Source organism: Mastigoproctus giganteus, chromosome 6, assembly GCF_048544385.1.
Source record: "Mastigoproctus giganteus isolate SK-2022 chromosome 6, ASM4854438v1, whole genome shotgun sequence".
NCBI classification, from domain to species: Eukaryota; Metazoa; Arthropoda; class Arachnida; order Uropygi; family Thelyphonidae; genus Mastigoproctus; species Mastigoproctus giganteus.
Window position 1 is genome coordinate 55,348,621 of NC_143580.1, and position 26,256 is coordinate 55,374,876.

At 37.3% G+C, this 26,256-nt stretch overlaps 1 protein-coding gene across 1 annotated transcript in view; it reads left to right on the forward strand.

Annotated features, from left to right (window-relative positions):
- The window catches only part of LOC150084291 (uncharacterized), a 282,690-nt gene that overhangs the window by 155,911 nt on the left and 100,523 nt on the right, over positions 1 to 26,256 (forward strand). The window contains exon 4 of the mRNA XM_090375967.1: positions 11,471 to 11,573. Coding sequence (XP_090232093.1) covers positions 11,471 to 11,573 — 103 coding nt within the window. The remainder of the gene's footprint in view (positions 1 to 11,470; positions 11,574 to 26,256) is intronic.

A 26,256-nucleotide genomic window follows, 5' to 3' on the forward strand; every position in this document is an offset into this window, starting at 1 on the left:
TTGGATACTATGATGTGATAACAAATAACTTTGATATCATATATTTGGATCTTAGAAAAGCTTTTGATACTGTTGCACGTGGAAGACTGCTGCACAAATTGGAGCAGTGTGGCATTAAGGGCAAGTTGCTGCAATGGATAAAGGGATGGTTGAGTGTGAGACGGCAGAGAGTAGTAATAAAAGGACAATGCTGCTCTATGTGAACTAATATTATTAGTGGAGTCCCCCAGGGTTACAAAAAACAACAATTGGCCCAGCCAATTGTTGTTTTTTGTTTTTATTAATGATATCGATGAAGGTATATCAGGCTTAATGTCCAAGTTTGCAGATGATACAAAGGTTGGGAGGGTGGTTAATGACAGTAAAGGCAATATGCTACTGCAACAGGATCTAGAAAAGTTTGGCAGATGGGCTGAGAAGTGGCAACTGAAGTTTAACATTGACAAATGCAAAGTACTGCATATGGGTAGCAGTAACCAAAGAGAAACGTACCAACTCCCTGAGTTGGTACATTTGAAAAATACCTGGGGGTAATTGTGCTGTCAAATATGAAGTTCTCTGAGCAGTGCAGATGGTCTGCCAGAGCAGATCATGGAGTTTTGTCAATGATATATAGGAATTTTGCTAGCAGAGACATGGAGGTGATTATCCCTTTGTATAAGGCAATGGTCAGGCCACACCTTGAGTACTGCATGCAGGTCTGGAGGCCTCATTTTAGGAAGGATGTAGAGTTGCTAGAACAAGTACAGAGAAGGGCAACAAGATCGGTGAGAGGAACAAAGGGGGTCCTCTTACCAGGAGAGGCTTAAATTCTGTAAGTTACAGCATCTGGAGACTGAGGTGTACAAGGCCTTGAATGGTTGAGCAGGCTCAATGCTAATGGGATATTTCTGCTTGCTGAGATTAAGAACCTTGAGGGAGCATAGATTCAAATTGAGGAAAGACAGTCATAAAATAGATGTGTGGAAGTTGGCCTTTAGCCAACGGGTAGTTGATTGCTGGAACAGACTTCCATCTGTTGTTGTGGAAGTGTGTCAACCTTAAATAAATATTTAAGGCTGAACTAGACAAACATTTGGAGTGACCGGATGGGTGAAATTGGAGGGTTTTTTTTTTGGTTGATGCTCAATAAGCTTGCTTTTTTGCATCATATCCTCAACTAATGATAATGCCAATGCTAATAAACAAAAGACTCAAGCAATTCTAATCAAAGACAACTTCAGTGCCACTAGATCACCAACAATCAGGATTGATGGCAGACCAGTAAAACTTGTAACCAAATTCAAATATCTAGGAGTTAGTTGACAGTAAAATTACCTTCCACCCATGTCTACAACATCTTGCAGAAAAGATCAGGAAATACACAGGCATGATTTCCAGAATTACAAGGTATGACTGGGGTCTAAAAAGAAGAACATTAACATTCACCTACAAGGCTGTCCTACTCCCTACTATGGTGCAGATGCCTGGTGCCACAGAGTAATCCCTGAAAAAAAATAGAAGAAAATTTGGATACAATACAAAAGCACATCCTATTCTTCTACTCACCATCACATGAGCATGCTGCACTGTCAGCACACCTGCACCCTGCAACTCAGATCCTAGTGGGTGCGCTCCCCTTGCATATGGAAGTGATTGCGAGAGGTCTCTTATACCCACTATAGGAGAACTCTGCCAATGACAATCATGGATTATGTTCTCAACCTCACCAACAACCAGAAACAGGAAAGAAAAACGTTGTATCCCACCTCCTCTACAGATGGCAGTCGGACTGGACTGTCTCCACCAAAGGACGAGTCACCCACAGATTTGTACCAGATGTCTTGATGACCTATCTGAACCCACTACCTTGGTATGCTACTGGCCTGCATGTTACTTATATAGCAGCCATGGTTCCTTCAAAGCCAGGTTATCCGAACTTGGAATTGATGATAACCCTCTCTGTGTTTGCGGAGAAGACAAAAATTGGGAGTATATGCTTTATGACTGCCACCTTTACCATGCCCCTAGAAGTTGCATGCACACCTCTCTACTGACTCTCCCTTGTGGTGAGCAGCACTACTTCCTTGCTAATGAAAACAACTACAAACAGCTCTCAGCCTTTGCACAAGCTGCTTTTGAGATCAGGAGGACAATTCTATCACAGCTCAGCCAGCAGCAAGACCAATAAACTAATTAAAGGAAACTCACTTGGATTAATCAATGAAAAAAGCTGTCAAATGGCATCCCTCCCTCTCTCTCTCTCTCTCTCACTTTTCAACTCTTTCAACTTTTCCCTGTCTTGGAGGGAAAGAACAGGGAGAAACCCATGTCCCTCACCTACCTACCTCGACTGAAGGATACCTTCCTTCCTTGTCCTTCTGTCTTCTTCCCGACTATTGAATACCACTCTCATGCTATCTACCCCCAATCATCCTTTTTTTTTCCATTTGGTCTCCGTCCAGAAAGCCCAGGCAACCCTGGTGGAGACCATCTAGGGTATAATGGGCAGCCTGGTTCACTTCCCAGTTGTGGTGGCAGGCAATGTAGGGTCCCACTAGGAGTCCTGCAGATGAGTAGCCAGACACAACAACAGAACAAACACAATACTACATAAACCAGATACTACACTTTTCATGGCTTTTGCAGTAGTTCAGCAGATGTGGGAAGCCACCAGTGGCACCTGACCCCAAATACTATGCCATGTCAAAAACTCTTGGAGATGAAATGAAAAAAGTTCTGGATGATGCTACAAAAATGGTTAACTTTATTAAACAAAGACCAGTTCACTCCAGAATGTTCAAAAAACTGTGAAAACCTGAACAAAGAACACATAAATCCACTAGGTTGATATTTGTGAACACTGTCAGAAACAAGCCACTATTATAGAGTAAAGTTAGTGGAGACCAATCTACCTTTGAGGAACCTATGTTGCTGGGCTACAAAAGGTTTAAGATAGCTAGATAAACGACTGGAGATTATAATATCAAAAATCCTTGAAATGCTATTTTGGAGAGAAATCAATCTGTAGGTCTTTACTGAATCCTTTGATCCTTTTTAGATATGTCCTTGTTAGGAAAGGTTGAAGAGCCCTAGTAGATATTTGCTGTAGTTGCATTTTATTTTATTTTTTTACCAGAGGAGAACAGGGATGGGATCAGGGCCCACAGAATAGTCATTATTCAGTTTGCTGAAGGCAAACTCTATATATTCATCACACAGATGAATACAGTTAAAGATGTCATCTTTAACAGGAATTGGATCTTGCAGAAGAGAATATTTAAGAGGTATCAAAGAATTCAGAGAGGGCATCAGCAATCAGTTGAGATCCAATAATTGATATATTATGGTCCAATTTGAGATTTGAGGGGTTGTTGGCAGGAGTTAGATTTTATGAAGGTCATTTATTACCTTAATCACCAAAAATGACATCAGGCTCAAAAAAAGATTGGTGTTATTATTAGTGATTAAGCTATTTGGAACAGAATTTATATAAATATGATAAGCAGGTTGGATAAGATTTTGATGCTCCACTGAAATTCTGATAATTGACAGGTTGCACTTAATTACAAAACAGTTCTTTTGATTTAATCTTAATTATGATCTCCTTATTATAACAGTGAAAAAATTTGGCATTGTAGGTGCTAGAGATGAGAACGTAATTGTTGATAACTTAGAGAATGGCATGAAAAGCATCAGTTAAATGGTCCTTATTGTTAGGCATAATCTCAAAATCTCAAATCTCAAAAATCTCAAAAATTGTAGATTGAGATTTCCAAGGATGATAATTATAAGATTCTATTTAGCCTTCCTGAAGTTGTCTGTAAGTTTTCAAAGAGTGATGTGTTAAAATGTTTGATAGAAGAGTGAAACTGACAAATAAGAGGGATGTGATCAGACTGAAGAGTGGAGTATCTTGTCTTACAGTTACATTAAAGGAAGCAAACGAGATCCAGGTAGAACTTTGATCTTGAGAGGCACACCACAGTACTGCCCAAGACAAAAGCTATTTATGCAATTAAAAGCAGTGTAGTATGTCGAATCCAGTTGCAGATCTCAGTTTCAGCGTGTTGTGCATTAAAGTCATCTGCAATGATAGTAAGATCAGAGGATCGAATCTCTGGAAATATAGTATTGAGCAATTGATGAAGGTGCTGAAAATTAGTTGAGGTAAGTGAATGATGAAAATATACAGGAAAGATAAGCATCTTCAGACTGCCAATTTGAAGAAAAGGATGCATTAAAGTGTCTCAAGGTCATTAAATATTACAGATTGAGTACATGTGATTCTCTTACAGTGAATTAGGACATTGCCACCATCACCACAGATTCCACTATCCCTCCTGTAGATATTGAAGTTGGTTGTTGCAACCTCCGAATCATAAATGTCTGAGTTTCAGTCAAAAGATAGATATCAAAGTTATTAACATCTATTGTGGACTTAAAAACAGAGAGATTTTTTACAGTGCTTCTGCAGTTGTGATAGTAAACGTAGTAAGAGAATAATCCTTGTTTTTATGAGTGAGGTGAAGGAAGGAAGAAATTTTTATCTGTGAACAATGATTGCTATATATTTTCAGACTTTTTAGAAGAGCTAATGTAAGCTTATCTTTGAACAGTTTAACTAAGACTCATGGTGACCATGACAGGAGATACAAAAACTGTCTGATGATTGGCTGAAGGACAAGTAATGATGAAGGAGAAATAGGAGAAAAACAGCTTTTCACTGTATGAATATCAATAAATATTTTATGCTCAGAAGCTAAAAGATTTCTAATATTATCAGAGATGGTTAAAGGACCTCATCTGGAAATGAAGATTTTTGTCCCTAGTGAGGATAGTTAATGTCTTGGAATGTGTGGGTTGTGAACAGGTGGAATGCTAGAATTCTGAAGGTTACTGAAAACACATTTTGAAGTACATGCAGAATGGATAACTGATAAAGATTGGGATTGAAGCAAATTGGATTGGACTTCATTCAATAATGGTATCACATTAAGAGAGTTTCAGTATTCGGGGCCGACCAGGCCAGCCAGGTGGGTAAAGTGCCTGCCTGGCAACCCAAAGGTCGCAGGTTCAAATCCCGCCTCAGGTCTGGATCAGAATAAAATGCAAAAACTTTGGAAGGTGCATTATGGCCACAGAAGCCAATGCACTAACAAAAAAAAAACTCACTATTCGGGTGGTTGTTCTTCAAGACAAAGTCTGTGTAGCTCAGTGGGTGATAGTTGATTGGTTAGAGATTCTTTATGCAATCTTTCACAAAAGTAACTTGAGGCAGATCGTTTCAACATGAATTGAAGTAAAAAGCAGTCATTCACACTGAGCAACTTCTGTTCCTTGAATTGGATCAGCTGATGAATGGCTACCATTACAATTAATAGGAGGGTGAACTCACCCTGAACCACAACAACTGAGTTCAATGCCTGTGCCATGTTGATGATTAATAATAATTTGTCAGTTAGAAATAGGAATATTCACATTTAGTGCATCATCTTCAGAGCTGAGAGCTACAAATCTATCGGCAATGGTGGAGGCATTTCTTGACCAAGGATACCCATCAAAAATTTTGTAATTGTTATATAAGTGTCACAATACAACTCTGAGAGTTGACTTAATAAGTTGTTACTGGCACATAAAAAGTTGCAGGAAACATTGTGCCTTGCACATTGAATAGGTGGTCATTTGTGAAAAGTTTAATGAATGCAAGCATCTTTGGCACTGATTGGCACCAATCAGTGCTTGAACTAACTATGCACATAATTGTTCTGAGGTTCCTGTGAAATGAATGGTTCATATTGCAGGGTACGACTGGATATGTTATTTACTGAATTGCTACCAGAAAATGAATTATGTTAGTTGGGTAACATAAGCCAGAATGTCACCACTGGATTGACACTGACAGAATCCATACCGACAATTGTTGATCAGATCATTGTTTCTAGATATTTTAAGAGTTGGTGGTTAATTGAATTCTCCATTACTTTAGAAAGAGTAGAAGTAAGTGCAATATAACAATACTGAGATGGGAGGTATTTATCACCCTTTACAGGAACTGGTTGGATATGAGAAAATTTCCAAGCAGAAGGAAAAACACTTTTGGAATAAGAAAGTGAAAAAAGGTGACATGATACAGGAGTAAATTCAGAAGCACAGGTTTTGAAAACAAGTGGAGAAATACCATCAGGACCTGGAATTTCTTAGCATCAAGATTGATCAAAATCCTTCTGACATCCTTTTGACAGAAGACCACAGGAGACATTGAATACAATGTACTGGGAATGGGTGGGAGGTGGTATACTAAGATCATCAATACATGAATTGGAAGAAAAATAGGATGCTAGCAGGTCAGTTCTATCTTTGGCTGAAGTGGCAATAGAACCATCTTGTTTGACAGAGGTGGGAATGGAGATGGGCAAAAGTTGTTGCCAGTGGCTTTGGCAAGAGACCAGAATGCTTGGCTATCATTTGGACAACAAGCAAGTTTTTATACTTTTGATCTGTTTTAAATCTAGTTTGGACTGATTAATAACTGCTTAACAATTGTTGCAAGCTTTGGTGTAGGCAGAATTTGAACCTGGAGATTTGGAAACCAGCCAATTACAATATGCAACATTCTTATCTTGAACAGCCTTAGCACATTTAGTGTAACCAAGGTTTAGATAAAGGATGAGATTTTAAAATGGAGTGTGGAATAAAGTATTCCATCTCTACAAGAATAATTTCACTGACATGATATGAGAAAACACTGACTTCAGATGATTTGAAACAGGAATCTGACAAAGGAAAAGAAACCTTGCAGATCATCCCATTTTGCATTCTTGTAATGCCAAACAACACAAGGTCAAGAATGTCCACTAGAGAACAGCTCTATTGGAGTAGAGACCATCATCAAGTTGTGGTTGAGGTGCCTTGAGGACTACTCACCTTGACTGCGTACTTAGAAGGGTTGTTTGTGAGAAAAATATCAAGTATGTTGGCTGCATGGTTAGGATTCTCTGGTATTCTGGTAGGTAAATAAACAATCTATGCAAGGTCATTAGTAATTGTAAAAGCCACAGCATCTAGATTAGCTGGGTCCATGTGGCTAGAAAATGGAAGCCAGCTGGTGTTGTAAACATCAAAATCACCAAGGAAAATTACCTCACTGTTAGAAAAGTTGGACTGGAGAAAGTCAAGGTTCAAAGAGAGGAAGTCAAAGAGTTTCAAGTGATTAGTGGAGTTGAGAGAATGTATTTGACAGAATGGAGTAGATAGATTTTAAGCCAGAGAAGATTGAAAAGAGATTCCAAATTGCTGTCTCTGACAGAACATATGCACAAATACTACCTTTGATGCAAAAGGAATCATGCAGCGAATAATTCGTACAACTGAGATGAGCAGTGGTTATACCCAGGTTACTAACAGTCCCATCATTGTGAAGATGCAAGCAGAGGATTTGGTTGTCACAGATTGATTGGACTTTGCCAAAATTAGATCGACTTGACTTGAGTGTTACCGGAATATCAGTTCTGTCAGCATTTTAGACTCCCAGGTAGCAAGCACAGCTTGGCATACCTGAGAGAATGTCTGCGACAGTCTCAAGGATCAATCCATGCACGGTACTAAGTACCATAGGTTCTAATACTTCTTGTGTTTGGGGTTTCATAAAAAAAAAGAAAAAAGAAGATGAATTATGTTAGTTATTTTATTAAAAATTGCAATATTTATTTATTATCAATGAAATCGAACCAATCTTTCTTCCACACTATTGCAATAATCTTGATATATAAAATGCATAGGGGGTGCTGCCATCTCAAAGGAATTTGTGAAAGATCAACTTTTAAAAACTTTCTGACACATTTCACTCACCTTTTCATCAAGGAAGAGTTGGCTAGCTTTTATATCTTTAATGTCTGTGGAGATTTTGGTCCCAAAGAGGTCTCCCTACATAGATATGACTTAACTGACTGGTAAGGACTGCCTATTTGACTATCTTGCATAACCATTTGTGAACTTTGAGTACTTCTGAGAAAGAAGACCAGGGCATAATTACCAGTAACCTCTGGATGAGTCTGATTCAAATTTGTTGATAGAGACATGCATAGCAGGCATGTTGAAAAATCAAGAATAGTTTTGGGCCCTAGTATTAGTAATAGCAAATGATAAAGGAAGTATGTGTATACAACATCAGCCAAAAAAAAAAAAAAAAACTGCCTGCCACAACTCTTCCTAAATCCAGGACAGCCAGTAAAGAACATTGTAGAACATTTTCCACAGGAATACATCTTTTTTCTAATACACTTACAAAAAACAACAGCTCTTTCTTAGAGGAAGAGCTGTTGTCTAAGTTAAAAAAAAAAAAAAAAAAAAAAAAAAAAAAAAAAAAGCAGTTAGCAGCCCCTAATTCTGTAAATAAAAAGCCTTGGCCCTTGGGATTTACTGGGGGGGGGAGAGAAAAAGAGAGAGAGAGAGAGAGAGAGAGAGAGAGCAGCTTTAAGCTGCTGTCTAAAGGTTAAAGAGAACTAGCGAAAAATACTTTATCGTATTTTCAAGATCAGACTTAGCAAAACACTTATCCAAAAGGTTGTCAGTGTAAGCAGTAATAATATTATATGGATTGAAAAATATATAATTACTCATTAAAAAATCCCACTATAATTACTCATTAAAAGGTCCCACATTCTCAAAAAAGCATTGTACATTTGCTTTTTTTAATTCAAAATTTGTCATTAAAATTTTTTGGATTGTTAAAAGGTGTATGCATACACCATTACTCCAGGTCTCATAATTTTCCAAGCTGGTTCTGATGTTACTTCACAAATTTTAATTATGATGTGACATCATTATTATGAGAGTAAACCCACTTTAATAGACCACAATTTAACAGACTTCAGAAATTAATGGATACCATCCAATTAAACAGACCTTTCACAATTCCATAAACCAACTATCTAACTATTATAATATATACTAGGGAGCTTCGCCCCCTGCTCGCTGCGCTCGCTTCTTTTGATAAAATAAAATAAAATACTTACAGAAGCTTTTGACACTGTGTGTCTCTTCCTCAGCTATGAATACATAAATACTTTACTATATAATATTGGTGTAAACACACCAAAGACAACTCTTAAACAAAAAACTATGTTAGAAGTGTGAAGGGCAACATTTTATCTGTATCTCATATTGTGCTCTTCCTTCACAATGAGTTGCCATGTATTGCACTACTGTGAATAAGTAATGCTTCACTAAAAGAGAAGACTATTGTCACTTATTCTCAGTGGGCACCACCACCCAGACGGATTGTCATGTCTACAATACTAGGGTACCTGCCCACCCACTGATGAAAGGCCAACAAGCCTTGAAATGGTGCTGTCTGGGTGGTGGTGGTGCCCACTGAGAATAAGTAATAATAGTCTTCTCTTTTAGCGAAGCTTTCCTTATTTGAGGTGTGCAATACATGGTAACTCGTTGTGAAGGAAGAGCACAATATGAGATATAGATAAAATTATGCCCTTCACACTTCTAACATAGTTTTTTGTTTAAGAGTTGTCTGTGGTGTGTTTACACCAATATTATATAGATTATTATACTCTTAAAGATACGTACCAACTAACTACATGCTGGCTAAAGGCCAAATTTCCGCACATCTATCCTACATCTGTCTTTCCTCAATTTGAATTTATGTCCTCTCAGGTGATTATTCTGAGCAAGAGGAAGAATCCCATCAGCATTGAGCATGCTCAAACCATTCAAGGCTTTATACACCTCTATCAGATCACCTCGCTGGTGCCTAGTCTCCAGACACTGTAATTTGCATAACTTGAGCTTTCTTCGTAAGAGTACCCCTTTGTTCCATTCACTAATCTTGTTGCCCTTCTCTGTACTCGTTCCGGCAGCTCTACATCCTTCTTGAAATGAGGCCTCCAGACCTGTATACAGTACTCAAGGTGTGGCCTGACCATTGCCTTATACAAGGGAATAATCACCTCCTTATCCCTGCTAGAAAAATTCCTGTATATCATTGACAAGACACCATGAGCTACTCTTGCAGCCCGTCTGCACTGCTCAGAGAACTTCATATCTTCCTGCACAGTTACCCCCAGGTCCTTTTCATTTTCTATCACTGTCAGTGTAGAACCACAGAGTTGATACGTTGCTCTGGGGTTGCTGTTTCCCATATGTAGTACTTTACATTTGTCAATGTTAAACTTCATTTGCCACCTCTCAGCCCCTCTGCTCAACCTTTCTAGATCCTGTTGCAACAGCATAGTGTTGGTAGTGTCCTTGACAACCCTGCCAACCTTTGTATCTTCTGCAAACTTGGACATTAAGCTTGATATACCATCATCAGTATCATTTATAAATACAGAAAACAATAATGGACCGAACACTGAACCCTGAGGGACTCCACTAATAACATTAGTCCACGATGAGCAGTGTCCATCAACTGCTCATCGTGGCCTATCTGCTCAACCTTTCCAGATCCTGTTGCAGCAGCATAGTGTCAGTAGTGTCCTTGACAACCCTGCCAACCTTTGTATCATCTGAAAACTTGGACATTAAGCTTGATATACCATCATCAGTATCATTTATAAATACAGAAAACAATAATGGACCCAACACTGAACCCTGAGGACTCCACTAATAACATTAGTCCACGATGAGCAGTGTCCATTGATTACCACTCTCCGTCTTCTCCCCCTCAACCACCCCTTTATCCATAGCAACAATTTGCCTCCAATGCCACACTGCTCCAATTTGTGCAGCAGTCTTCCAGTAAAAGCTTCTTTCATGTATTTTAGTATTTCATATGTATTATACATAACCCGCATCCCTCTTTTCCCATTGGCTGAATAACAATCACTAGGAAGATAATAATACCATAGCCTGATGGTAAATACCATCAGACTGAAGTAGTTATATCAAAAAAGTTACCAGCACTTTGAGGTTTTACTCTGAATATTTTAACAAGTTTTTAAAATTGTTTTAAATACCATAATCAATGGTATTTACCATTGGCTAAAATATTTTTGCAATAAAGGAGAGTCCCAAGATTTTCCTAACCATTACCTTCCATCACCTTGCTGAGTGTCAGATATCATTAGGTATCTGACACTTAGGTATCTGATGAGTATTAGTGTTAATAGTGACAAATGATATAAGCAAGTTAAGCTTATAAAGCTTCAGAATTTAGCAGACAGGACTTGACCTGCATATAGCCCATTAAAACAAAGTTTACCAAATTTCATTACATAATAATGGATAAGGGGAGACGAGATCAAATACATTATGAAGTATTACACGGGGTGTTCAAATGGTTAAACCATGATTCCATGGTAGGGTGTGTAAGAGAAATAAGATAAAGAAAAAAAAAAAAATGAAATATTTTATTTATTGGATAAATGATTTAAGTAATATTCACCATACATAATAAAAAGTTTTAATCAATATTTAACTTTTTTTTCTTTTTTTTTGTGTATTTGTGTATATGTCGTGCATGTGTTCTTAGGGTAGTTAATTCATGCCATGATGAAGCATCTCGGTTTGTACGGGTGTTGACAAGAGGAGTACGAAATTATCTTATTCCAGAGGACTTCCTCCCCTTAATTCAGGTTTGTATTTTGATTTGTCCCTGTTTTTCACAAGCTAAAATAATAAGCTGTTTAAATAAGGTATAAATAAGAACTTCATTTCATCTGTTATGAATGGCACGTTACTGTTCTCTACTAGCAAAACAGCATTCAGTAGTCAGCAGTGCTTGAATTGGTAAATGTTAGCAATCGGACCGACTGATATTTCATAATGAAAATAAGATTAATCTGGTAGCAGTTGAGAGGAACCTGGCAGGTCCTTCCTGAAAATAACTGTTATGCATTAATTGTTGGGTCACTGCAAATGGCTGATGCTTTCAATACAATCAATCAATCACTCAATGTAAATTTATTGCCAGAAATTTTGAGTACACGAACAGTGATGCACACAGCTGCACAAGTAATAAGGCTGTAACGGGTTGAGTTGAAGAACATAGTAAATGAAGTAATTCCAGAGCAAATCACAAGTATATCTGGATGACTATCATAACTGGTAACGAAAGGAATGTCCTAAAATAACTGAATTGGTAGAAAGGGTTACAGCATTAAAGTTGACAGTAAAAGAATAGAAGCAAAGAAAAAAAAAATAGTAATATTATATAATAATAATAAAAATGGGGTGCAATGGCCCAGTGGTTACGACACTGGACTACCAGCCTGATGAATCTGGGTTCAAGTCCTGCTTTGGCGGAAGCGAACATGCCTCTATCATGCTGGGAGACTGGCATAATAATAGTAATAAATTATAATAATAATAATAATAATAAAACATCTTTAAAGTCGCTTTAGCAGACCTACCTCTCCCAAGGTTAATGTGATGGCTACGTCACACCAAACTGACCCAATGTTGCATCAACTACCCTTGTCCACTAGACGCACTACCTTAGATTTTATGTGCTTCTTAACTAAGAGCATAACCTCTTCCCCCTCCTTGTCTCATTTGTCTCTTGTATGCATTGTACACCCCATATTCAAAGTCTGAATCTCTTATTCCTGAGTGACACCATGTCTCTGACATCTCCACAATGTCTGCATTCTTTTTTAAGTTATATCATTTTCTCTCAGTAGTTCATTTATAAACTAGTTCTGTACTTAAAATCACAAGTAAGAACAGAGAAAGGTAATTCACCTTTCTTTTTATTACATAATATTAATTTTTTTACTAACCAACTCTTCCAACCGCTTGGCTTCCTAGCAGCACTGCTCCTGCCTTCCTGTGATAGGGTCAGAAACCTGGGAGGGAAAGTTAACCCCCCAGTCAAAAAGGAGTTGACCACGGATTATGATGATTATCCTGCACTTGAGCAGCTTAGGTGCTCATCTAGTACTGTCAGTGAAACTGATCACGAAACTGACTACGACACAACAAAGTCAAAAAGACTGCATAAAGACACACAACAGCAGGAATGCCCATCATTTCCTGCTGCTGAAGAAATGTTTTCAGTTAATCCACAAGGATTTTAGATATAGCCCCTCTGATAAGTCTGTGGTGGTCCCAGCATTTTTTGAAAGGTGGTTGGTGGAGCTAAAGCAGTGTTCTTGAAATCCTTGAGCTTTCCTTGAGCTTTGTATTGCAGCAATACAAAAAAAAATCCACTAATATTTTTATCATGGGGGATTATATCCCTTTAAATCTTACCAGAGACTGCCACGGTCTCTTATCAGGTTTGGGCAGAATAGTAGACACATACCCATTCTTTTATAAGTTGCAGCATTTTTTCAGCATGGCCCTATATTTATCTAACAAGTCACCAGCTCATTGTGCACTTAATATCAATGGGGACGCCTCCGTAGCCAGGTGGGAAAGAGCAGCAGTGTGTAGCACATGCTTCTTGATTAGACCAGGGTTCGAGCCCATCACCACCAAATACGGAGGGTGCGGAAAGGTCAGGGAATGACCACCGCATATTCCCGGAACAATATGGCCTTAGTCGCTAATGCTCTTAAAAACCAAATAACAACAACAACTTAATATCAATGTAAAGGTTTATGCAAAAGCAGCGTATCAGTATGCAGCAATTCTAAAATAGCTAAAAATGGCATCATTTTAGTTATACCTCATATTGTGAATACCTTCACAATGAGTTGCCACGATATTGCACTACTTCAATTAAGTAACGCTTCACCAATGGAGAAGACTATTGTTACTTATTCTCGGTGGATACCACCACCACCCAGACTGCACCATTTCAGGGCTATTTTGTATATGTGTGGGATAATAACTTGACTATCCACTTGTCCCTATTAGACTTTGAAAAGCAAAAAAAATAGTAAGAGTGGAAGAGGAAAAGAAACAGTGTAGAAGAATGAAAGGGATGGTAACTCCTTCAACTCACACCACTGAAAAACTCAAACTCCTCAAATAGGCAATGCTTCCCCAGTGGGAAGACTGTTGTTACCTATTCTTGGAAACTATGGACATCATGAGGCTCTCTCCCTGGTGTTGTTTCAGGGCTATTTGGCCCTTCTTCAGTGGGTGGGTAGGTACCCTGGTGATGCAATGATGACAAAACAGTTATGAAGTATAACTCTACAATATGAGAGATGCTTGATGGTATATAAAGTGAATTAGACTAAAGCATTTTAAGGGTTTAAGCCTCAGGCTGCGAAAGAATTAGACAATGTAAAAGTTTGTGCAAAAGCAGCATATTAGTACACAGCAATCTTTCTTAAAAAACTAAAAATGGCATCGTTTTAGTTATGTCTCTAAATATCATTAGTGCCCACATGGAGAATAATGCTCTCTTTATTGCCCCTTTCTCGTAATGCTGACAATCTGTTGGCTACATCATTAATTTCTGCTCCTGGCAGACATCATTCACCCCAGGGGCTCACATCTTGTGAGTATGGGCTTGGCACACCTAGGGTCCTGAGCTGGTGATTCCTCCTTCTACTTTCTCTCTCAGGGTAACTCTGGAATTTTTTTTTTTTGGCTGATGCAGCATAAGCCTCAGACTTCCTTGCACCATATGGCTAATAATAATAATAATTAAATGTTACCCCAATGATGGAAACTCCCAATAAAACTAAATCCTCTTGAACCAGAGCAGTGTGCACTTGACTTTTCTGTTCCAATTTTTGGAGGTCCAAATTTTAGGTGCATCACCTGGAAGGTCACCAGGTACTTCAGAAACCCTGATGAGTTAGTGATTGAATTTCATCTAATAATGCAATAAGTTGTAATTTAAATCAGTATGCATTAGCATTAACATTAGTAGAGGCATACGATGTAAGAAAGCAAGCTTATGCAGCACCAGCCAAAAAAAAAGCCTCCCATTTCACCTCTCTGTTCTTTCCAAATGCTGGTTAAGCTCAGCCTTAAATTTATTTAGGCTATCAACTTCCACAACGAAAGATGGAAGTCTGTTCCACCAATCAACCATCTGTTGGCTAAAGACAAATTTTTGCACATCTATTCTACAACTGTCTTTCCTTAATTTGAATCTATGCCTTCCCTCAGGTTCTTAATCTGAGCAAGAGTTCCCTATACTTATATAGGGAACAAAGAAAAAATTAATTCACTTGAACTAGGATTACCTATTACCATGAAATAAAGAGTATTTATCATTGAAAAAACAGAGTGCATGGGTTACAGTTAAGTTTAATGATGGCTAACTGAAATGATTTAGATTTGTGCAGTAAATTAACAGCACTATTTAGAAGATCTGAAAATTTCTATACCACTACCTAATTTTATTAAAATAAAACTGTGAAAACAGAATGGCATCACTGTTACACCTAATATTTCTGTTGGCATAAGAATTGTGACTGAATGATGACTACAGAAATTTAGTAAAAGTATATATATATTTTTTTTTCCACAGTGAAATTAATTAAAACATATTTAAGCTTAATCATCATTCAAGAATATTTAAATGGCCTCACACTGATTTCCTTTCTATCTGGAATTATGAATGGATTCGAACATGACATTATGAATGTCATGTTCAAATCCATGTGTTGCTGTAAAATATAGTTAGTAATATTCTTCTTCTTCTTCTTCTTTTTTGTAAACTTCTTTGACTCTATAAGGCCATCCCAGAGTATAAACAGAAAATATTATTATTATTAATTCTCTGGTCATGAATATAAAAAAATTTGTTACAGTAAAGGTCAGAAAAATAACTGTTTGATATGAGATGAAAATACAGTCAAAGCTCTATATAACAATCCCATAGGAGAATGAGAAAAACAGTTGTTATATCGAAAGGATTATATCAATCATTCATAAAATCAGCAACAAAACAAGTAAAGGCTTGAACATTTAATGTAATTCTACTAATACAATTTATTATAATCTTATTTATTATATGTACTACAGTAACTACAGTGTTACACAAGAAAATTATGATTGTAAATTTTGCATTGAGTGTAGAGTGAAGTAAGATTACAATTAAATTGGAGATTTCTCTACGTAGGCTACATACCTATCAAGACCTAACAAGAGAATTGTTTCATACTTTAACATAATCCATCAAAACATGCTGTTTCAATGGTAGAGCATGTTTTAAAAGAGAATTATGAAGGTGCATGAAGCAGTTATTTCACTTTTTTAGCTAGGCTGCGCTTGTAAAAATTGACGTATAAGTTCTAATCCTTGATGAAAATTTTGACTGAAACTTCTTGTTCAACCACACTAGGTTCCTCATCTTCATCACTACACATTTCAGTAGATTCCATTACGTCTGCAATGAGTTCCTCTTCATTCATGCATATCCTGAAACATTCGACATTCTCATCCACTTCTATGTAATCTTTGAAGCTTAAGTTTTCCTGTAAGTTTAGGGCATGATGCATATGCTCAACTTCAAGTTTTTTCCAGCAATTAACCACCCACTGGCTAAAGGCAAATTCCGCACATCTATTCTACAACTCTCTTTCCTCAATTTGAATTTATGCCCCCTCAGGTTCGTAATCTGAGAAAGCAGAAGAATCCCATCAGAATTTAACCTGCGCAACCCATTCAAGGCCTTATACACCTCAATCAGATCGCCTCATAGGTGCCTAGTCTCCAGCTGCTGTAATTTGCAGAACTTAAGCCTTTCTTAGTAAGAGGACCCCTTTGTTCCATTCACCAATCTTGTTGCCCTTCTCTGTACATGCTCATGCCTCTACACCCTTCCTAAAATGAGGCCACCAGACCGGTACGCAGTACTCAATGCATGGCCTGACCATTGCCTTATACAAAGGAATAATCACCTCATTTTCTCTGCTAGCATAGTTCCTGTATATCATTGACAATACCCCTTGACCTGCTCTGGCAACCTGTCTGCATTGCTCAGAAAACTTCATATCTGACTGCACAATCACTCCCAAGTCTTTTTCATTTTCTACCACCCTAAGTGTAGTATCACACAGTTGGTATGTTCCTCTGGGGTTACTCCTACCCATATGCAGTATTTTGCATTTGTCAAATGTTAAACTTCAGTTGCCACTTCTCAGCCTATCTGCCCAACTTTTCTAGATCCTGTTGCAGTAGCGTACTGTCGTTAGTGTCATTAACAATCCCTAACCTTTGTATCATCTTCAGACTTAGAGATTAAGCCTGATATACCTTCATCGATATCATTAATAAATACAGAAAACAACAGTGGACCCAACACCGAACCCTGTGGGACTCCACTAATAACATGAGTCCAGTCCGAAGAGCAGCATCCATTGATTACCACTCTCTGTCTTCTACCACTCAACCACCCTTTAATCTATTGTAGCAACTTACCCTTAATACTATACTGCTACAATTTGTACAGTAATCTTCCATTTGTAAAAGAATAAGAGAAGTTTACTTCAGTATGATACGTAGAACACTTCTGTACGATACTCTCCAGAAATTAAAATGAAACCAATTAAAAAAGCAAAAATCTTACATTACAGTAAAAAATGATTAAAAAACAATTGAACTAATTAAAAATCAATTAACGCAATTAAAAATTAAGTAAAAAAATGCAAAATGATTTTCCTTTTTTAAATTGTTAAGCTGTTATTATTATTATTATTATTATTATTGTTATTATTATTAGCCATATGGTACAAGGAAGCCTGAGGCTTATGCTGGACCAGCCAAAAAAAAAAATTCCCGAGTTACCCCCAGTGTGTGTGTGTGAGAGAGGGAGGGAGAGAGAGAGAGAGAGAGAGAGAGAGAGAGAGAGAGAGAGAGAGAGAGAGAGAGAGAAGTAGAAGGCATCACCAAGAAAGAGAAGAATGATGATATTCAGTTCAGGATCCTGGGTTTGCCAAGCCCATACTCACCAGATGTGAGCCCCCGGGGTAGCTTTGTGCCACTATCAGCATATAGGACAGAAATAAAGTATATTTTGATATTACTATTGTTGGTTGGTGTTGTTTTTTGTATCCTATCCTTAGCTTGTACCTTAATTTGGTTTATTGTAGCAAGGGGGTAACCCCTTTTTAAGAATCTGCTGGTTAATATTTGTATTTCTGAGCCCAAAGCAGATTCCATTGTTGAATATTTATAGGCACTGAGAAATTGATTAAAGATAATAGATCTTTTGTGGGTGAATGGGTAATAGCTGTTATAATGCAGGAGCATACTGGCGTTTGCAGGTTTACAATAGATCTTAAATTGGATTTTATTCGATTCCCGAGTAAGCGTGAAATTTAGATAATTTAATGACTTAGTATCCGTATTCTCCCTTTCCAATCTAAATTTGAGTCTAGAATGAATGAATATTATTAAAAGAATGTAAAATGTCTTGAATAGTGCTACTATCAGTAATAATTAGATCATCATCTAAATACCTCCCATTTTATTTGCATTAAATTGATTTTTAATTGTGTTCAGTTGTTGTTTAATTATTTTTACTGTAATGTAAGATTTTTGATTTTTAATTGCTTTTGTTTTAATTTCTGGAGAGTATCATATGGAAGTGTTCTACATATCATATTGAGGTAAACTTCTCTTATTCTTTTACAAATATTGATATCAGTGTAGAACGTATTGAGCATTACAGCTCTGGTTCATACCATCAAATAGTAATTTTCCATTCGCAACAGTGTCAAAAGCTTTCCTGAAATCCAAGTACAGTGAAACTTAGTACAGTTCAGCTTCTGTACAGTTCAAACCAAGTACAGTTCAGCTTCTGTCTAGTGGACATTCTCTGTAACGGACGCGGACAGGCAATCTGCACTGTTTCGTTTAGATTAGCACTTAATTCGATCTCCCCATAATGGACAGCGGGCGAGCTCACGGCCCTTTTTCTAGGAACGTTTCTTCCACGTATTGCCTCAATCGTGTGTTTATTTTCTATTTCCGATTCTCTGAATTTTATCAAGGTTTACATCGCGGTTCTAAACCCTGTTTCAAGAATTTTAAGGCACGTGTAAAATTTCTGATGAATTCGGTGTGTGCAGGGGGGGGGATATGGTCGGCCTTTCGTCTTTTCAGTTTAAGTTTTCTTCAGTGTCGTGTGAAGTGCACATGTCTTCTCGTAAACGTTTAACTTTAAAAGATAAAGTCGAACTCACTAATGCATATGATTGGCAAAAAAATAGTGTTCGCAATCTCGCTGCAAAATTCAAAATCGGGAAGACGCAGGTAAGCGACATCCTAAAGAAAAAAAATTAAATTCTGCTCAAACAATTTTGGCAACACGGAAATGATCAGGTTCAAAAATCATTCCCGAAAACTGTTGGACTACAAATTGACAATGTTACGTATGAGTGGTTTTGTCGTGCACATGCTAAAAAAATTCCCATTAATGGGCCTATTATTAGGGAAAAGGCTTTGGAGGTTGCAAAATCTATGGGAGTAAATGAGTTCAAAGCTTCTGTGGGATGGCTAGACAAGTTCAAAACTCAGCATAAAATTTCTTGGAAAACCGTAAGTGGTGAAGGTGGATCTGTTGATACTGGGGTTGTAACAGAGTGGACCATCAAATTGGAAGATTTATGTCGTGATTTTGAAGCTAAGGATATTTACAACTGTGACAAAACAGGGTTGTTTTTTAAAGCTCTTCCTGAAAAAACAATGAGTCTAAAAAACGAAAAGTGCCAGGGCGGAAACATTTCTAAGGAACGCTTGACTGTACTATTGTGTACAAATATGCTGGGAGACTTTGAACAACCTCTTGTTATAGGAAAACCACAAAATCCTTGTTGTTTCAAGGGCATAAAGTTGAATCTTTTGAATGTTGACTGGAAGTCTAATAAAAAAGCGTGGATGACACGAGATATCATCAGCGAATGGATAAGTCACTTTAACCAAAACATGATTCATCAAAACAGAAAAATTATTCTTTTCATGGATAATGCTGCATCTCACCCGCACATTGAATTGTCCAACATTCAAATCGTTTTTCTGCCACCAAACACATCTGCAGAGTGTCAGCCCTTGGATCAAGGGATAATAAAAAATTTTAAACTTCACTACAGAAAACGTGTTTTAAGACATCTCATTGCAAACATGAACGATGTAACATGTGCGAGTGACCTTGCAAAGAAACTCAGCATCCTAGATGCGATTCAATGGATTTCCTCTTCAGTAAAAGCAATTAGAAAACAAACTGTCGTGAACTGTTTTGTAAAATCTGGCTTCTCAAATGCAAAAATTGAAATTGTGAACAGCAATGTGGAGCACCAAGAAGAGCAAGAACTTCAACATCTATTGATAATGTACGATACTTCAGTTACAAGTGACCCTGGCTACAAAGATATAGACTCGAACCTCACTACAGAAGATGGTGCTCTAGATATCAACGACATTATCATTGATATTTTTCAAGAAGTTCCTCATGAGGATGAAGAAATGGAAGGAGGTCATTCTGTTGGAGAACATATTAACGACGAACCACCAATGAAAATAGAAGAAGCGCTCATACAAATCAATCGTTTAAAAATGTTTTTCTCCGCTGAAGAAGATACTGAAGGACTTTCGATGGTTTCTTCACTCCAAACAAATGTTGAAAACAAAATTATCAGCCGGAAGAAGGTGCAGAAGAAAATAAGTGATTACTGTATGTATTTTTCTTAAGATAAAGTCATAATATGCATAGCACAATTGTATGTATATTATTTACAAAAATAATGTGCAAAATCTGTATATAATTTAATTTAATTTTACATTAAACGTTTAATGATTTTTCTTTATCTCTTGTGTATGTAATTGTATATTATTTACAAAAATATTGTTCAAAATCTGTATATATTTTAATTTAATTTTACATTAAACGTTTAACGATTTTTCTTTCTTTCTTTCTTTTTTTTTCTCCCTCAGACTTCTTGTTAGCAGACACTTCTCTCTAATGGACATATTTTCATTCCCCATGGCTGTCCGTTAAAGGGAAGTTTCACTGTATATGATATCAAAATTATTTTTTGCATCTAGTTCCTTTGTAACTACATCATAGTATCCAATCAAATTTGTCAGACAAGACTTTCCCTTAACAAACCCATGCTGTGTCTGAATTATTGCTGCAGTCTTGTCTAGATGATACTGCAATGCATCATTTTGGGATTTGGATGATAAGTTTGTGCACTTACATGTATAGTAATATAGGAATGTTTATTATGGGAGAGTTATGAATGTCAAAAATTACTGCTAGTCTTAGTTATCCCCCAACTTCAAATGTTTTTTTTTTACCTCTGCAGCTGATGATAAGTCCAAATTATTAAATTTTGATATAAAAAAAAAATATATATATATATATATGAGCTTACTGTTACTTCTTAATATATCTCTTGGGGAAAAAAAAAAGTACAATATCCTCAAAGGTATCTCTCAGAAGCTATTAAAATTTTCAGACAAAACTTAGTAAGTGATCTAGATTCTCTGATTTATGTTAATATTAAATTTATTTCTATCTTAAACTGTGTTATGATATTTCATTTGTTTATAATTTCTTCCTGCATATTACATCTATGTTTTGTATACACTGTTTTTACAGTGTATCCTCTTAGCATTATATTCTGTATGTTTACATTCTGTCTGTTCTGTACTGTACAGAGGATGTTGGTTTATGGATGATTCAATTAATTTCTTAAATCCACTAATAAATTGATATTTATTTACTACAGACATTTACTAAACAAGATGTATTCTCAATTTTTTATCCCAGTCACTCTCACTCAGTAAAAGTCATAAAAAGAGATAAATGCAATTATTACTAGTAATTAATAATAGTTACCTAATAAGTTTAATAAAAGAAATAATTAAAAACTGAAAGTGGTTATTCCTCTCACCAGGCTACAGGCTGAAAGAACAGTAAGAACAACTTCTCTTAATATTGAGGGTTTGAGTGACCAAATTAAAACAGTAGGTAATAACTGCAATATGGAAATTAACTTCAAATAATTTTTGAAACTTTTCTTTAAATTGGTTTTTTCTTTAAAAACCATGTTCCTTTTGGAACATGGTTTTTTAAATTAAACCATTTGGGATAAATTGTTTATTGGTGAAACTTGCAGAAAGCTTAGAGCATTGGGAAACTAATGCCAATGCTAACTTGTGCAGAACATTTTTTTACAATAGCAGAACTTTCCACATGACTCTGTTGGTGATTCAACTACTTTAAAATAATCAACCATTCTTTACTCATAAATACACATCATATTGCCAACCATGACTACACAGTAGCTTGTCGTCTGTCAGGCCCACCACCAATCATTTCATTGTTTGCCACGTCTACCTGTCAATCAATATATCATTCTCAACTTCTACTCCAGACCGCTAACACCTACCATCTGTTTACTGAGCGAGCAGCACTAGAGTGCGGTATTGGGAAACTAATTTTCCGGGTAAGTTAGCCAACGTTTCCAGTGGTTCTTGTGTTGGCTTTCTTTAGCTTAGCCAACCGTAGTTATAGTTCAGACACAGCATGGGTTTGTTAAGGGGAAATCTTGTCTGACCAATTGGATTGGATACTATGAAGTGGTTACAAAGGAACCGGATGCAAAAAATAATTTTGATATCATATACTTGGATTTCAGGAAAAAGCTTTTGATACTGTTGCAGAAAAAATACTGCTTTACAAATTGGAACTGTGTTTCATTAAGGGCAAGTTGCTACTATGGATGGTTGAGTGGGAGAAGACATAAGAGTGATAATCAATGTACACTGCTCTTCATGGACTAATGTTATTAGTGGAATTTCTCAGTGGTGTTGGGCTCATTGTTGTTTTTTGTATTTATCAATGATATTGATGAAGGCATTTCAGGCGTAATGTCCAAGTTTGCAGATGATATAAAGGTTAGCAGGGTTGTTAATGAGAGTAATGAGAGTATGCTACTGCAAGAGGATCTACAAAAATTAGGTAGATGAGCTGAGAAGTCACAACTGAAGTTTAACGTTGGCAAATGCAAAGTACTGCATATGGGTAGCAGTAACCCCAGAGTAACATACCAACTGTGTGATACTACACTTAGGATACTGGAGAATGAAAAAGACCTGGGGAAAATTGTCCAGCCAGATATGGAGTTCTCTCAGCAATGTGGGCAGGCTGCCAGGACAGCTCATGGGATTTTGTCAATGATATATAGGAAGTTTAACATTGACAAATGCAAAGTATTGCAAATGGGTAGCAATAACTCCAGAGTAACATACAAACTTTGTAGTACTACATTTAGGATAATGGAGAATAAATAAGACCTAGGGGAAATTTCCCAGCCAGATATGAAGTTCTCTCAGCAATGTAGGCAGGCTGCCAGGACAGATCATGGGGTTTTGTCAATGATATACAGGAATTTTGCTAGCAGGGATAAGGACGTGATTATCCTTTTGTATAAGGCAGTGGTCAGGCCACACCTTAAGTACTGCATACATGTTTGGAGGCCTCAAGGATGTAGAGTTGCTGGAATGAGTAAAAAGAAGTGCAATAAGATTGAGGGGGGTGACAAATGGATGCTCTTACCAAGAAAGCTTCAGTTCTGCAAATTGCAGCATCTGGAGACTAGGCACCTGCAAGGTGGTGTTATTGAGGAATTTAAGGCATTGAATGGTTTCAGCAAGCTCAATGTTGATGGGATTCTACCTCATGTTCAGATTATGCACTTGAGGGGGATGAATTCAAATTAGTGAAAGATGATTGTAAAATATATGTGTCAAAATTTGCCTTTAGGCCAGTGAGTGATTGATTTCTGTAGTCAACTTCCATCTGTCATTGTGGAAGCTGATAGCTTAAATAAATTGAAGGAATAACTAGAGAAACTATTGGAGGAAATGGATAGGTGAAATTGGAAATTTTTTTTTTTTGGCTGATGCTACATAAACTTGCTTTCTTGCATCATATGCCACTACTAATGCTAATACTAGTATGCCTTAATTACTGTCATTAACCACTCTGTCAACCTTAGTGTCATCTGAAAACCTAGAAAATAAGTTTTATTAGTATCATTAATAAATATTGAAAACAGTCAGGACTCCACCACTGTGCCCTGAGAGACTCCACTAATAAAACCAAGAAGAGCAGTGCTCCTATCCTCAACCATCCCTTTATCCATAGTATTAACTTGCCCCTAATGCCACATTGCTCCAATTTGTAGCCTTTTTTTTGGAAACAGTGTCAAAAGCCTTACCAAAGTCTAAGTATATGATGTCAGAATTATTTTTTGCACTCAGTTCATTTGTTACCGGATCATAGTAGTTAATTAGACTGGTCAGACAACATCTGTCCTTTACAGATCTATGCCATAATTTCTGTATAACTGCATTTTTGTCAAGATGATCATGCAGTATTTCTTTAACTAATGAAAAGTCTGTAATTATTCACTTTGCCATTTGATTTACCCCCACCCCCTTTAGCATTAGCATTAGCAGAGGCATATGATGCAAGAAAGCAAGCTTGTTCAGCATCAGCCAAAAAAAAAAAAAAACAACCACTACTCTCATTTCACCCCTCCGTTCGTTCGAAATACCTGTCCAGCTGAGCCTTAAATTTGTTTAGGCTATCAACTTCAACAACAAGCGATGGGAGTCTATTCCACAAACCAACTGCCCGCTGGCTAAAGGCAAATTTCCGCACATCTATCCGACATCTGTCCTTCCTCAATTTGAATTTATGCCCTCTCAGGTGATTATTCTGAGCAAGAGGAAGAATCCCATCGGCATTGAGCATGCTCAAGCCATTCAAAGCCTTATACACCTCTATCAGATCACCTCGCCGATGCCTAGTCTCCAGGCTCTGTAATTTGCAAAACTTAAGCCTTTCTTCGTAAGAGCAATCCTTTGTTCCATTCACTAATCTTGTTGCCCTTCTCTGTACTCGTTCCAGCAGCTCTACATCCTTCTTGAAATGAGGCCTCCAGACCTGTATACAGTACTCAAGGTGTGGCCTGACCAATGCCTTATACAAGGGAATAATCACATCCCTGTCCCTGCTAGAAAAATTCCTGTATATCATTGACAAGACACCATGAGCTACTCTTGCAGCTCGTCTGCACTGCTCAGAGAACTTCATATCTGCCTGCACAATTACCCCCGGGTCCTTTTCATTCTCTACCACTGTCAGCGTAGTACCACAGAGTTGATACGTTGATCTGGGGTTACTGTTTCCCATATGTAGTACTTTACATTTGTCAATGTTAAACTTCATTTGCCACCTCTCAGCCCATCTGCTCAACCTTTCCAGATCCTGTTGCAGCAGCATAGTATCAGTAGTGTCCTTAACAACCCTGCCAACCTTGGTATCGTCTGCAAACTTGGACATTAAGCCTGATACACCATCATCAATATCATTTATAAATACAGAAAACAACAATGGACCCAACACTGAACCCTGAGGAACTCCACTAATAACATTAGTCCACGTTGAGCAGTGTCCATTGATTACCACTCTCTGTCTTCTGCCACTCAACCATCCCTTTATCCATAGCAGCAATTTGCCTCCAATGCCACACTTCTCCAATTTGTGCAGCAGTCTTCCATGCACAACAGTATCAAAAGCCTTTCTAAGATCCAAATATATAATATCAAAGTTATTCCCTGCATCCAGTTCTTTTGTGACTACATCATAGTATCCAATCAAATTGGTCAGACAAGACCTGCCCTTAACAAAACCATGCTGTGTCTGAGCTATAACTGAATTCATGTCCAGATGATCCTGCAGTGCTTCTTTAACCAGTGTCTCCATTAATTTTCCTGGAACCGAAGTTAAACTAACAGGTCTATAATTACTTGTGTCAGCCTTTGATCCTCCTTTGTGAATTGGGGTTACATTTGCACATCTCCAGTCCATGGGTACCTCCCCTGAGTCCAAAGAAGCTCTCATAATTATGGCTAGGGGTTTGCTTACTTCCTTTGCTGCCTCCTTTAATATAACTGGATAGATCCCATCCACTCTGGGTGCCTTTTTTATGTTTATCCTCAACAATTTCTCCTCCACTTTCCTCTCAGTTATTAGAAAATCATCTAGCTCACTGCCAATGTTTACTTCACCTACGACATTCCCCTTCCTGAATAACTCCACATGTGTGAATGTAGATGCAAAATACTCGTTTAGATTGTTAGCCACCTGAGCTGGATCCTCAACTGTTGAACCATCAACATCCAGTGGACCAATCTGATTCATCCCTTTCCTTCTTGAGTTTAAATAGGTAAAGAACTCTTTTCTGTTTTTCTTTGCATCCTTTGCCAAGGATTTCTGATAATCTGCCTTTGCCTGCCTAATCTCCTTTGTGACTTGGTTACAGACCAACTTATATCTATCATAGGCTTCCATGTCACCCATTGTGAAATAGGTGAGACATTTCCACA